Consider the following 12,810-nt stretch of genomic DNA (forward strand, 5'->3'; position numbering starts at 1 on the left):
TTTGTGATTCCGATCCAGAGTCGACCCGACATACTCGATACAGCATAGCCCTGATTTTTCTCTTTTTCTTTGTTTATTTTCTTTCCCATGGTTCAAATGTTGACAACCCGAGTCGATAGATCGAATCTTGTTTCCCAGTTGATGTCATTTTATGCCCCTGACAATTAACCTGAGACGCGCTAACTGCCAAATTCTAAAATTCTAAACAGCCGCGCGACGATCAGCAATGCCTGCGATGATCAGTTTGCAGAAAACCCACGGTCTAGACGCCTGTGCTGGCTGCCAAACGTGTTTCATCTTTCCCACCCCGCGTTCTGGGAAATTTCCTGACACACAGCCCGCGCTTGGATTGAGCTTGAGCCGTGCCAAGTACTATATTTACTATATTTGAGTTTTTGTGAAGAATATGACAGCTGCACCCATGCGCCCGTGGCTTTTTCTCTATGGATTATTAACTTTCCACATGGCGGGAAGTGTGTGCTCTTAGTTAACTAACATTCAATGTTGGATTACCAAGCCCATGGATCTGAGAATTAAGAGTCCAATCTAGGTAGGAGACTAATGTAACTGAAATGGTCCACATGGGAAATGCGGCATTGTGGCGGTCAGAGAAAAAAAAAAAAATGGAAAATGGAAAAATGGAAACAAAGGAGAAAAATGAAGGGGAAAAAAGAAGAAAAAATGGAAAACCAATGGAAAATGTTAAACTTCGATTGGTAATTTGTTAGCTAAGATGTAATTTCCTCTTCGCTCGGCAAAAAACCTATAATTGGCTGCATTTACTCAAGCAGGTATAGTGCCGTTGCTACGTCCTGCGGCCGCATCATACAGACCCTGGATATCGGCCTTCCACTGTGCCTCGTTCACTCGAGACAAACGCCGGTCATAGGTCATGAGTCCATTGACTTCACCCTCGACATCAGTAGTCTGAGTCCAGACGCCACCGCTGCACGAGAAAAGGCGCACCTGATCCTTCAATTCGCTCAGGAGCAGATGACTACGATAGTTCCAAGCATCCAACGTGAGATCGATCTCATACGTCTGATTGATGGTGTTGATAGCGTTCTGGTTGTTCCAGAGACTACAGAGTAACACAGTCAGATTGAATCGTTAGGCAAAACGCAAAAGGGGGGGGGGTTTTCCAGTCCACTAGTTAGATCTTGGCGGGATAACAGAACACAACTCACTGTTCAATAGAGACATTGTTGCCGATTCCACCAAACTCTCCCTGGAATCCGATTCGAGTGTCGTCGTAAGGACTGGAGTCGATGGAGTAGAAGGGCGTTCCACATTGCGGATTGGCGTAGTGATGATTATCCTATCGGAGTGAGCGGTTAATCCTCGGTACTTCGAGCTCGATGCGGGAGGGTTGGACTTACGCTAAAGTCTCCTGCACCATGGTCGAACCAACCGGTAGTCGAATCCACCAGCCGCGTTGGATCCAACTGCCGGACCCGATCGGTCAACTCAAATTCGGGGTAGTAGTCGGTCAGCTGTCCCCAGCCTTCGTTGTAGATGACCTATCGGCGATCGCCTATCAGCACTGAATTCCAAATTCCAAATCGTCCCCCTTTTCCATTCGGACATACCCATGTTGCAATGCTCGGGAAGCTCTTGTGCTGGTTGACCAGTATCTCCAATTGGCGTGAGAACTCAACCTGCTGTGCTGCATTAGGCAATATGTTTTGGAGGGGACGCAGAGCAGGCATGTCCTGGATAACAAGCAGACCGAGCTCGTCACAGGCGCGATAGAAGAGCTCAGGCTCCACTTTGATCTATGATTTGTCAACATCTTGCACCTTAGAGCGGGTTTATCATTGGAAAAAAACTTACATGCTTGCGGACCATGTTGAAGCCAAGGTTTTTCAGCATTTGGAGATCGTAAACCATGGCGTCCGTGGTGGGTGCTGTGTATATTCCATCAGGCCAGAATCCTTGATCGAGAGTGCCGAACATGAAGATGAATTCGCCATTCAACATTGGTCGAACAACGCCGTTGACCGTGCCCTTGGAAATGGTGCGGAATCCCGTGTAGCTTTGGACCTGGTCTTTGCCCAATTTGACTGTGATGTTATACAGATTGGGTGAGGCCGGAGACCACAGCTTTGGTGATTCGACATTGAATTGGAAGGGCTGGTTTGAGGGTCCTCTGTGAGTTGCAACGACATGGTCTCCGTCATGCACGGTCACGATAACGCTGGTGGTGGTATTGACGGATGAAGTGTGCACGGTCATATTGACTAAATCGTGTTAGCGATGGCATATGTCTCAAATGTGATGTGTGTGGCTTACCTTGACCGTGCATATTTCCATCGACGTCCAGTGCCGAAATATGGCTCCGTGGCGCAGCCTCAATCCACACGCTTTGCCAGATTCCACTGCAAGGGGTGTAGAATATATGACTTGGTCTGTGAGTCTGTTTTCCGATGGGAATGACATAGTCACCGTCATCCGTGGGGTCATGGACAAAAACAAGTCTATGCCAAAGTTAGCTTCGTTCCGATAGAAACAGAATTTGAGAGAACTCACAGCTCATTTTCTTGGCCAGGCTTCAAAAACTCAGTAACATCCAAAGAAAAGCGGAAATATCCGCCACGGTGAAAGCCAGCTTTCTTTCCGTTCACAAAAACTGTTGCTTCATAATCCACAGCTCCAAAATTAAGCATGATACTCTGACCATTCCAATCAGATGGCACTTTAAACGAGGTTGAGAACCACGAGTATATCATATACTCTCCCTGGATTCCTGCAGGGATTGTTAGTTCTGCGCCACACCAAGATCTATCATCAACGCCGTTTGACAGAAAAAAAAAACTCACCCGACAACCCACTCTCCAAACAAGAGGGAACAAGTACATCCTGCGCAAGATCCTGACCAAAAGGCGGATTCCTCACAGCCGCCAGACTCGACGCATTCTGGTACTGCCAAACCCCATTTAAATTCCGCCACTGAGAACGCTGCATCTGTGGCCGCGGATACTCAGGCCAAGGGTTAACACCCACTTTATCCGTCCAGGGCGTCGTCAACGGCGGCTCCTTGAGAACATACCCAGCAGCGCGGGCCTGCTTAGCCGGTGGACTGCTACCATATTTACCTGGCTGGGCAAAACCAGTGCCCGCCAACAAAGACAACACAACACCCTGCAGAAGACGCATTGTTCCAGACAATTCTGATCTGATCTGGAGTGGAACGTGGACTCAATGGCCGGCGAGCAGCCTTGCTTTTATGCACACTACATACATGACGGACGCTGGAAGGTCCGAAAACGCCGAGCTATCTGGGCATGTTTACTGCAATCTGGCGAAAGGTCAAAAAATTGGACCCCGGAGCCCTTGCCATATGCAAATCGGCTCTGACTGGTATCTTTCATGAGGGCCGCCCAGTCTCGTCGCAATTTCATCCCCACATTGAGTCGGAAAATCCCGCCAGGGGGCATGGGATTCCGGTCCTGGCAAAGCGCAGCCTTGATACTCTGGGGTTGGTCCGATGGCAGGGAGAATCTCCTTGACGGCGCCGCTTGGCGTGGCTGATAGGCCCAGAACACGAGGCAATCGTTAGCGATTGTAAGTTGACGAGCACCTGGGATTCCCGAAGATTTTACAGTGAGCAGCTACGCACATCAGCCATGGCTTCTCCTGGGGGGAAAAAAGCAGCTCGGATTTTGTTTTGATCGAGTTAAGGGTTTCATCGATCCCAGACCAAGTGGATCATGATCATAGACGGCCGACAGCAGTCTCAGAGCCAAATGTCGGAGCCAGAAACACCGACCGAATAACAAGTCTTGCTCGCGCAGCGGACACAAGACCGTCCCCAAATCCTGATCTCGCCGCATGGCACCTCTCCAGCTCTCGCCGCGTGCTCGCTCTCAAGGAGAATTATCGGAGCTCACGGTTTCGCTGTGGAGCACGCAGTCAAGCGTGCACATTTCCCTCCGGATCCGATGCTACAATGGCCAGGAACAACTGGGCATGTAGAGTAAATCCCAATAAAGCAGCCACTCAGGAGCCAGGACCGGCAAATAGCCGAGCACAATGCTCGAAATGCTCGGCATTTATGCCTGATGGATCGCGCGTCGAGTCCCTTGCAGCCGCACGGATCATATTGACCCTGAGTCCCTGACCGGACCCCCTTGAGCCCGCGCCGAAGACGCGGGAATTTCTACCCAAGTCGAGGAATGATTGAGAGCGCGCCATGCATGTCGCACCTCGAGGTACCATCGTGCTGCGAGAGGCCGAGCACCAAATATAAGAATACGAAGTCTGGCGAATTTTGCCCCCTCATTTTGCACTTGGCGTGTCGATCGGTCGCGTCCGGTTGGGTGGTGTTGCGGTGTGGCTTCCGCAGCTCCGCTGGCACCCGCTTAATTTCCTTTTTGGGATTGTGCAGGTGTTTGAGTCAGACTCCGTACGATTTTCTATATTGTTTCCCCGCGTTGAGTGTCGGTGAAGAAAGATGACGGGTGGAGTGGAATCGGGGGTTGTACTCCAGGTGGAGAGTTTCAAGGTTGGGGGGGTTGATACTTAAGGAGTCCATGTTGTTGTTTCTTAGTCAAAAGTCGGGATGGCTTGAATCAAGAACACAGAAACATAGAACAGTCACTGTAAGGTACGTGGTGCCTAGTTACCTAGCCGCCTTATTCAGCCCGATCAGAAGTGCACAAAAAATGAAATTTACTGGACAGGTTAAACGAGTCTGAGTTTCTCGGTCAGGACAAAGTGCGTGCTCTTGACCATAATATGGCGAATCTCAGTGCCCGGCTCTTCTAGGCCAAAACGGCGAAATAAAAGCACGAGATGTAGCTCAAACATAAATTATTCGTTTGCAAAAAGCTCCATCAGTAGGATTCAAAATCCAAAATCCAAATATTGAGTACGGCCCCACCTGATCTGAGTTGATCGGCCAACAGTACCGACCAATACACTTCAATATTAGATCCCACACTTAGATCCCGCGATGATCAGCACGCCGAACTGATACATATGATCCCATGATAATGATCTCACAGATCTCCTGACCACTACCATCCTCCTCGGGTGATACTGTTCTCGTCCATACTTGCAGACTATGCAGTTAAAAGCCGAGCGATCTGCACGGGAATGCCTGAATCCTGAGTAATTTGTCCGGTATTTTAATGTGATGTTACCGTCCACGGGTGGCGTATTTAATGCGTGATGGGCTTATTGCGATCTAAAATGATTGGAAAACCAAAGCAGAAATCAAACTAGATTAAACTTGGCAACGATTCTTGTACTACGATTAACTCGGTAAATCAGGGAAGTTCCGAATCTTAGATACTAGTACGCTTCAAATGTTTACCCCGCAGTAACCTTGACCGCCTGATCAAAACAAGGTACGCTCGGATGCCCTTTTTCCCCTGCCATGTGGTGCCGGAATTTACACATCCCTCAAGGTTCAATATATTCATCTCTACTTCCTAGTGCACTACGTTAAAGTTTGTGAGGTGGCTGAGAGCATACACGGCCCAATCATGTTTCCAAAAACGATGTAACTTCGGCTAAAACTACATTATTGAACGGAGAACGCTAGGAGTTGAAATCTGGATGTATAACAAATATTGTGCACATCCCTAACGAGGCAAGAAAAAAGGCCGCAGATTTTGAGCGTTGGTATCTAGAGACACCAACTCTTCCAAGGTTATCGTAGGCGGACTGTTTACTTCAATGTTGCAGTTTATTTCAAGCTGGCTTCTAAGATTCTATAGTTTATACAGACATACGTTCCTACCCGGGTGGAATCTCCCCAGGGCTTATTTTAGCGCACTGGACCGCTTGTGGAGTCAGTGGCTGAATTTTCGATCCCTAATCTAGCCCAATAAAGTCTAGCTGGATACACCTTGCTATAGCCTTGACGTCAATATTGATGATAGTTCCTTTGTGTAAAAAATTGTTAGACAATTTCGAATATACCTGTCATTCTTTTGCTCCTTTGTTTTCCTACTGATTTGATTATATTCTCTTTCTGATTTGGAACCTTGGAAATACATGTAACGGGATGTTATTTTATCCCGTCTCACTATATGCCCAACTGCTAGTTGACGTGGACATCCAACACTTTAATGACAAGTATCTATGCAGGTCCGCCCTAAAATCCAAGTCTATCATAAGCCATGCAGGCATGATGTGGCTCCACAACACCCGCGAATGGGCCGCTCTAAACTCTTGGGAATGCTACCCCGCAAGGCTGTAAAAATCAAGTATTTGATTTCAAGGGGCCAAAATATTTAAGACAATGTTAATTGATCGATCGGGGAAGGCTCGCTACCCCGCAGAATCGGGTCTATAAAACCCGGGCATCGCCTCACCACGAATCCAGATGACATCCAGACAATTTCGGACCATTCCCATTCATCCCTTCCAAGCGAGTCCCTTTGCAAATCATCCATGATGCCTGTCATGCCTTCTTTCCGGCTTGCTATATGTCTCTGTGCTATGGGCTCCCTAGTCGCAGCCGGCCCATGTGACATCTACGCCTCTGGCAATACGCCCTGCGTCGCAGGCCACAGCACCACCCGCGCTCTATATAATGCTTACAGCGGCCCACTATACCAAGTGTCGCGGGCTTCCGACGGCACCACAGCCGATATTGCACCCGTGTCCGCGGGCTCAGTAGCCAACGCCGCAGCCCAAGACAAATTCTGCTCAGGCACAACTTGCAGCATTACTATAATTTACGACCAGACCGGCCATGCCAATCACCTTACGCAAGCTCCGGGAGGAGGCGCAGCATCTGGGCCCGACAACCTAGCCAGCGCAACTGGCGCGCCCGTCACGCTCAACGGCAAGAAGGCGTACGGTGTCAAGATCCAGCCTGGGATGGGATACCGCTGCGATACGGCTGTGGGCACAGCCACCGGCAACGCAGCAGAGGGGATGTATGCTGTTCTTGACGGAACGGATTACAACAGTGGATGCTGCTTCGACTACGGCAATGCCGAAACGAACAATGACGACAATGGCGATGCCCATATGGAGGCTATCTACTTTGGACTCGGTACTGGATTCGGCACTGGAACCGGGAGCGGTCCCTGGATTTTGGCGGACCTTGAGAATGGTCTATCTGCCGGAGACAATTTTGCTGTGACATCAACCAACCCGACGATTACCTCGCGTTTTGTCACTGCTATCGTTAAGGGGGAGCCAAATCAGTTTTCAATCCGTGGTGGCAATGCTGTCTCTGGCTCACTTGGAACATACTGGAGTGGAGTCTACCCAACTGGTTACAGCCCAATGAAGAAAGAAGGCGCCATTATTCTGGGTATTGGTGGTGATAACAGCAAGAGTGCCCAGGGCACTTTCTATGAAGGTGTTATGACTTCGGGTTACCCATCAGATGCTACCGAAAACTCGGTACAGGCCAACATTGTAGCTGCCAAATACGCTGCTTGACACCGTCGTCAGTGATCGCCAAATTAGTCATATGCAGTTTTTTTTCCCATTATACCAGGAGAGTTTGTTGCCTGAAGGTGCTGATTTATTTTAGAACTTTCTGTGTCTTATTTGTGTATGTAGCTGGAGCGATGGTTCACATGGCAGAACCGGGTACACCCCGGGCTTGGTTTTATTGCAATTAACGATTCTAATGCATGATACAATAATTTCATTTTTCACTGGATTTCCCAGAAATTGTAGCCTTCTTCACTTACATCTTATATGGGTAGTTTTTGCAATGGAATAGACCTCCAGAATCACAGTGTATCACAAAATTAAGCACTTGAGGAGACAAGAGGGACTTTTCTAGAAAAATCAAAAAGAAAGGAGGAAAACAAAAAGGGGGTTGATTACTTTGCTGCCATCTGATTTTCTGCCACCAAAACGACTAACAATAAATCAAAGCGTTCGTGTACTGCAGGCGGTGAGGCTAGTTGCTGATTCTTTTGAAGCGGTCTAAAAGGGCGGTAAACCCAGGTTTATTCGAACTTTTGCACTGAGACTGAGCTCAAGCGCTAGCGTGATGAGTTTTACTATACTCCGTAGGAACAGATCAATTGATCCAAACTAGGAGGCAATTTATGAATCTCAAAATGAAAAAAAACCAATAGATCTTTCCGAAAGGTAATAAAAATAAGGGTCGGCTTTTGTATACTCAACCTCACATTGATGTAAAAAACAACAACATTGAAACAACAATGACCTTAAGGTTTCCTGTGCATTCTGTCCGTCACAGTGCCCAGGTCCACGAGTGGCTTGACAGGCTGGCAGCCAAGTTATTTGATTTGGGAGGATGACAGGCAGCCCAGGGTATGGCAAAACTCAGTTGCAACTAGTACCAAGAATGAAAAATTGATTCGAGCCTCCACCTGGGCAGGGCTGCAGCCTTCAAATTTTCCCAGAAGCCCTGGAAGTTGGAATACAGAAATTTTAAATCTCCAGAATTTTTTAGAAATGCTTGGTTCCCGAAATCTGGACATCAAGATTTCAAATTAATCAGAATGTCAACCACATGTGCAATGTTGGACCTGTATATCTGGACACACATGCACCAAACATTGAAGTATATATATGCAACTCTGGAACATTTGAACATTTGAAGCGACCTCGGGAATGATTACAAAGTTGGATTCATCTTTGAATTCAATGTTGATGTACTACATACTATGTACGAATGAACGGACCCGATGTATCTAGCCTTTGAGGCTTCTTTGTCATAGCTTTAAGCGTGAAATATCACAATGAACACTGATCCATATCAATGCCAATGACGATGGTCAACAAGTGAAATCTCATGTAGGTGGATACTTACAGGGACAGTGGACCAATGAAGTTGCAGTATTCCATGGAAACCCATGGAACCAATGAGTCATAGCGCCCTTGCGTTGTTTGCATTGTTTGATCAGGTGACATACGCGACAAACGCGCACAGACCCCCTCACTTTTGGGTATAAATACTTTGTTCCGCTCTCCCCCATTTCCTCTTTTCTTTTTTCTTTTCCAGCTCTCTTTGCCAATTGGCTTAGATCAAGTGTAGTATCTGTTCTTTTCAGTTTAATCTCTGAAAGTTTCCTACGGGAAACACATTGATTATTCCCATTTTTGGATCTCGCGATCAACCTCTGTGCTTGCGCATGTTGATTGCACAGTGTCATCGGGCTTACACTACCCTCGATCGACGCGAACTCCCTTTTTCATCAACTGTGTCGGCTTGTCCGATCGCTTGGAGAAGAAGTTGTAATCTACTAAAGTACATACTCGTACACATAAGCTGTAGTAGTATTTACCCCCCTGTTTACCTGCACCTCGAACCCGACGCGTGTTGCGGCTCTTCGTTTCTGTTCCCCCCTGGCTACTCGTGCACCTTGGCCTGTTTGGATCCAGGTCCACCCAAATTTGCCTTATTCTTATGCCTTCATGCCTCTGAACCCACTACTTGGCCAGAGCCCGCAACTCTTGGCGCTGACTGAGAGATCTTCGCTCAGTAGAATCACGGCGACGACGAGAATCCCCTAACTTATCCAGACCTACCAGCTACGCCAACCCAAAGAGCCTTCTTCCATCGTCGAGTGAGACAGCCTACAGGACACTACATATAGGAGGAGCCGATGCCGGATGAGCAGATGATCAACCATCTCTACGAGACTTGGCAGCGGATTGTCCAACAGCAGTTGGGGCAACATGGAATAACCGAGGGGAAATTGAATGTCAGCACTGACTCTGTCATCGGCCAGGTCCAACAATATCTCCCAGTTCACGCAAATGGTACAAGCTGAACAGTGACCACGAAATTACACTTGAAAGATGTCTTGCGATCTCTTGCCCCTTGCATCGTCCGAGATGCGATTCTCCCTAAAAATTCTGGCATTCGCAGTACCAATCAAGCCCAGTTCCTGATCACAGGTGGAGTAATGTAGGACACGTGCATTCTTCACCTGCATTCCCAGCCCACATTCCTTGCGATCTTTGCGTTACAGACAAGATCCTGATAATTCCTACTCTGCAGTCTCCGTGGAGTCTTGCCCGGTTTGCCCGAGGTCGGAAATGCAAACCGACAGGTTTATGACAGACAGGATTTTGATCATCGAAAAAACAAGATCAGAAACTGACGCCCCCCACCCATCACAACAGATCACAAGGCGCAGGTTCGCCGGGAACGGGATTGCTACTTACAAGGGAGCGGGTCCGGCGTTCAGCGCGGAAGTATCCGAGCCAGTCACCCATGGATCTGGCCTGCGTACAATGGGCTTGTACGCTATGATCTGGGGCAGAGATCTTTTGTCAACCGTGGAAATGCCAAGTCTCGAGTGTCAAACTTGAAGACCTGCAGCTCGAGAATATCTTATGTTGGACAACTACTACAAAAAAGGAGCACTGTACAACCATAGCTCGGATTACCGAAATACAAGGCAGTACAACAAATCCTCAAGCAAACTGTCCAATGAGACCCTGTCAAGATGAGATTTGATGATTTCTGCACATTCCTCAGAAGATCGGCTACACGTGGCGGCTGATCTTCGTTGAGGTAAGGCCTGCTTTTTTTTCCCTTTGCCGCAAACGGCAGCGCTTGCTTGATCCTCCACGATTTCACACCACCACGGGTTGGACTTGATGAGATTGACAGGTTCAATGAGTGGCTAAATTGCAGGGTCTTGATATTTACAAACAATCCAATTATTGCGCAAAACAGAGTGGTATTTCAACTGTAGCACTTATGAAGAGACTATTCGTATGTGATCCAAAGCAGGTTCCGAGTTTGAGAACCACTCAGTGGGGAGCTCCTGCCCGAATGAACGCAACAGCGACACAAAAAAAAACAAACATCAGAACCTTGGAACTTGGCCTGAACAATGTCTTTCTCCAGTTCCACATTTTGTTTCCCCCAGTTTCTGCTGTGACCCTGCCCCATTTCGTTGCCGACTGCACCTGAGCTCTCTACCAAGATCCAACTCTGTGAGATGAACACGCATATCAGATTTTGAAATCTCCACTGGCGAAGCTAACAAATGACCGGAGTGAGCTAGGCCGCTGTCACCCAAGCACAATTTGAAGGCCATTGTCCCATTTATCAACCCCAGACCCCCGCAATCCCTGGACCCGCTGCTGTCTGCTTTCGGCCAGACCCTACCTATCCCGGAAGCTGTCAGGAGACTGTCAACATTCTGACAGGAGCTGCGTCAAGCAAAGATCTACAAACAAACTCTCAAATGTACGTGGTGTCTCTCTTCCAAAGCCTTCATCCTTTCCGTTTCCAGGCCATGGGGCTGCATCCGGCCTCCACCATGCACAATTATCGACATGGAATTTACTTATAGCAGCCGATAACCACGCCCTTGGACATCATTCTTATTTCATTTCATTCCTGAAGCCCAGCCTCCTGAAATTTTGCATTAACTTTGTCAAAGGAAGCTCAGAATGTCTGTATCGAAGAAGACCCTCGTGATCGCCTCTTTGGCTGCACTTGGCCATGCATCCAAACTAGGCCACGCCACCAGAATGACCCAGGAGGCTATGGAAGTGTGAGTGATGATTAAGTTCAAGTCAATCATGTGTTAGTATTGTGATCGTCTGTGGCTAATCGATTCTTGTAGGAGCCCCCTTTTCGGCTATGGTACTAGTGAAAAGGTCCGTGGTGTCAACCTCGGCGGTTGGTTGGTCCTGGAGCCCTGGATTACTCCTTCAATCTTCGATGGTGCCGGCGATGCTGCCGTCGACGAATGGTCTCTCTGCACGGTCCTCGGCTCGGATCAGTGCCGAAGTGTTTTGGCACAGCACTGGAGCACCTTCATCAACCAGGATGATTTCAACGAGATCGCAGCTACCGGCATGAACCACGTCCGAATTCCTGTTGGCTACTGGGCTCTGGAACGCTTGGACGGTGACCCATATGTCGATGGTCAGCTGGAATACCTTGACCGGGCAATCACCTGGGCTCGCGCTGCCGGCCTCAAGGTCATGGTTGATCTACACGGAGGTAAGTTAACCGGAACCCCATTACAGAATTTGGATACTGACATCAACCAAAGCCCCTGGATCCCAGAACGGATTTGACAACAGTGGAAAGCGAGGCTCTATTGGATGGCAACAGACCCCTGGCAACATCGACAACACCAAGTCTGCTCTGAGAGCCTTGGCTAAGCGTTATGCCGGTGATACCGACGTTGTCTCCGCCATCGAGGCTCTTAACGAGCCCAGCATTCCCGGTGGTGTCGACGAGGACCAACTCAAGCAATACTACTACGACGCTTGGGGTGTTGCTCGCGAGGTCAGCCAAGACACCACCGTTGTTCTCCACGACGGTTTCATGCCCACAGAATCCTGGAACGGATTCATGAGCGAGTCGACCGGTGTCTGGTACGTCATGATGGACACCCACCACTACGAAGTCTTCGACAGCAGCCTGCTCGCCATGGACGTCAAGGCTCACGCCAGCAATGTCTGCAACTTCGTTGACCAGCACGTCTTGCACTCCGACAAGTGGACCATCGTCGGTGAATGGACTGGTGCCATGACTGATTGTGCCAAGTACCTGAACGGTAAGGGTGTTGGCGCCCGCTACGACGGAAGCTACGACGGTAGCACCAAGATCGGTGAGTGTGATGGCAAGTCCACCGGAACCGTGGAAGGCCTTGCACAGAGCGACCGTGACAACCTCCGCCAGTTCATCGAAGCCCAGCTCGATGCCTTCGAGAAGGGATCCGGCTGGCTCTACTGGACCTGGAAGACTGAGGGTGCCCCCGAGTGGGACATGCAGCAGCAGATTGCTGGAGGTGTCTTCCCCAACCCTGTTACCAGCCGCCAGTTCCCTACTCAGTGCTAGTGGTGAAGCATTTGTTTGATCCAGGACTTGTTCCTTTTTGA

At 48.7% G+C, this 12,810-nt stretch overlaps 3 protein-coding genes across 3 annotated transcripts; 2 read left to right on the forward strand and 1 right to left on the reverse strand.

The window, feature by feature from the left end:
- Positions 1-783: 783 nt before the first annotated feature.
- N7466_003923 (putative hydrolase) lies at positions 784-3,156 on the reverse strand (the record flags this gene model as incomplete). The annotated part of the gene is made up of 8 exons (XM_057163320.1): positions 784-1,081; positions 1,188-1,318; positions 1,380-1,520; positions 1,590-1,775; positions 1,834-2,240; positions 2,293-2,477; positions 2,530-2,746; positions 2,820-3,156. 8 exons carry the CDS (start codon positions 3,154-3,156, stop codon positions 784-786), a joined length of 1,902 nt encoding a protein of 633 aa, XP_057022001.1.
- A 3,249-nt stretch (positions 3,157-6,405) lies between these two features.
- On the forward strand, positions 6,406-7,407 carry N7466_003924 (alpha-L-arabinofuranosidase B; the record flags this gene model as incomplete). The annotated part of the gene is made up of 1 exon (XM_057163321.1): positions 6,406-7,407. One exon carries the CDS (start codon positions 6,406-6,408, stop codon positions 7,405-7,407), a length of 1,002 nt encoding a protein of 333 aa, XP_057022002.1.
- A 3,957-nt stretch (positions 7,408-11,364) lies between these two features.
- Positions 11,365-12,769, forward strand: exg1 (glucan 1,3-beta-glucosidase; the record flags this gene model as incomplete). The annotated part of the gene is made up of 3 exons (XM_057163322.1): positions 11,365-11,468; positions 11,541-11,923; positions 11,976-12,769. The coding sequence occupies 3 exons, from the start codon at positions 11,365-11,367 to the stop codon at positions 12,767-12,769; spliced, it is 1,281 nt and encodes a 426-aa protein (XP_057022003.1).
- Between the last annotated feature and the right edge of the window lie 41 nt (positions 12,770-12,810).

The sequence above is a fragment of the Penicillium verhagenii genome (assembly GCF_028828195.1).
Source record: "Penicillium verhagenii strain IBT 33310 chromosome Unknown utg000005l_segment0_segment0, whole genome shotgun sequence".
Taxonomy (NCBI): domain Eukaryota; kingdom Fungi; phylum Ascomycota; class Eurotiomycetes; order Eurotiales; family Aspergillaceae; genus Penicillium; species Penicillium verhagenii.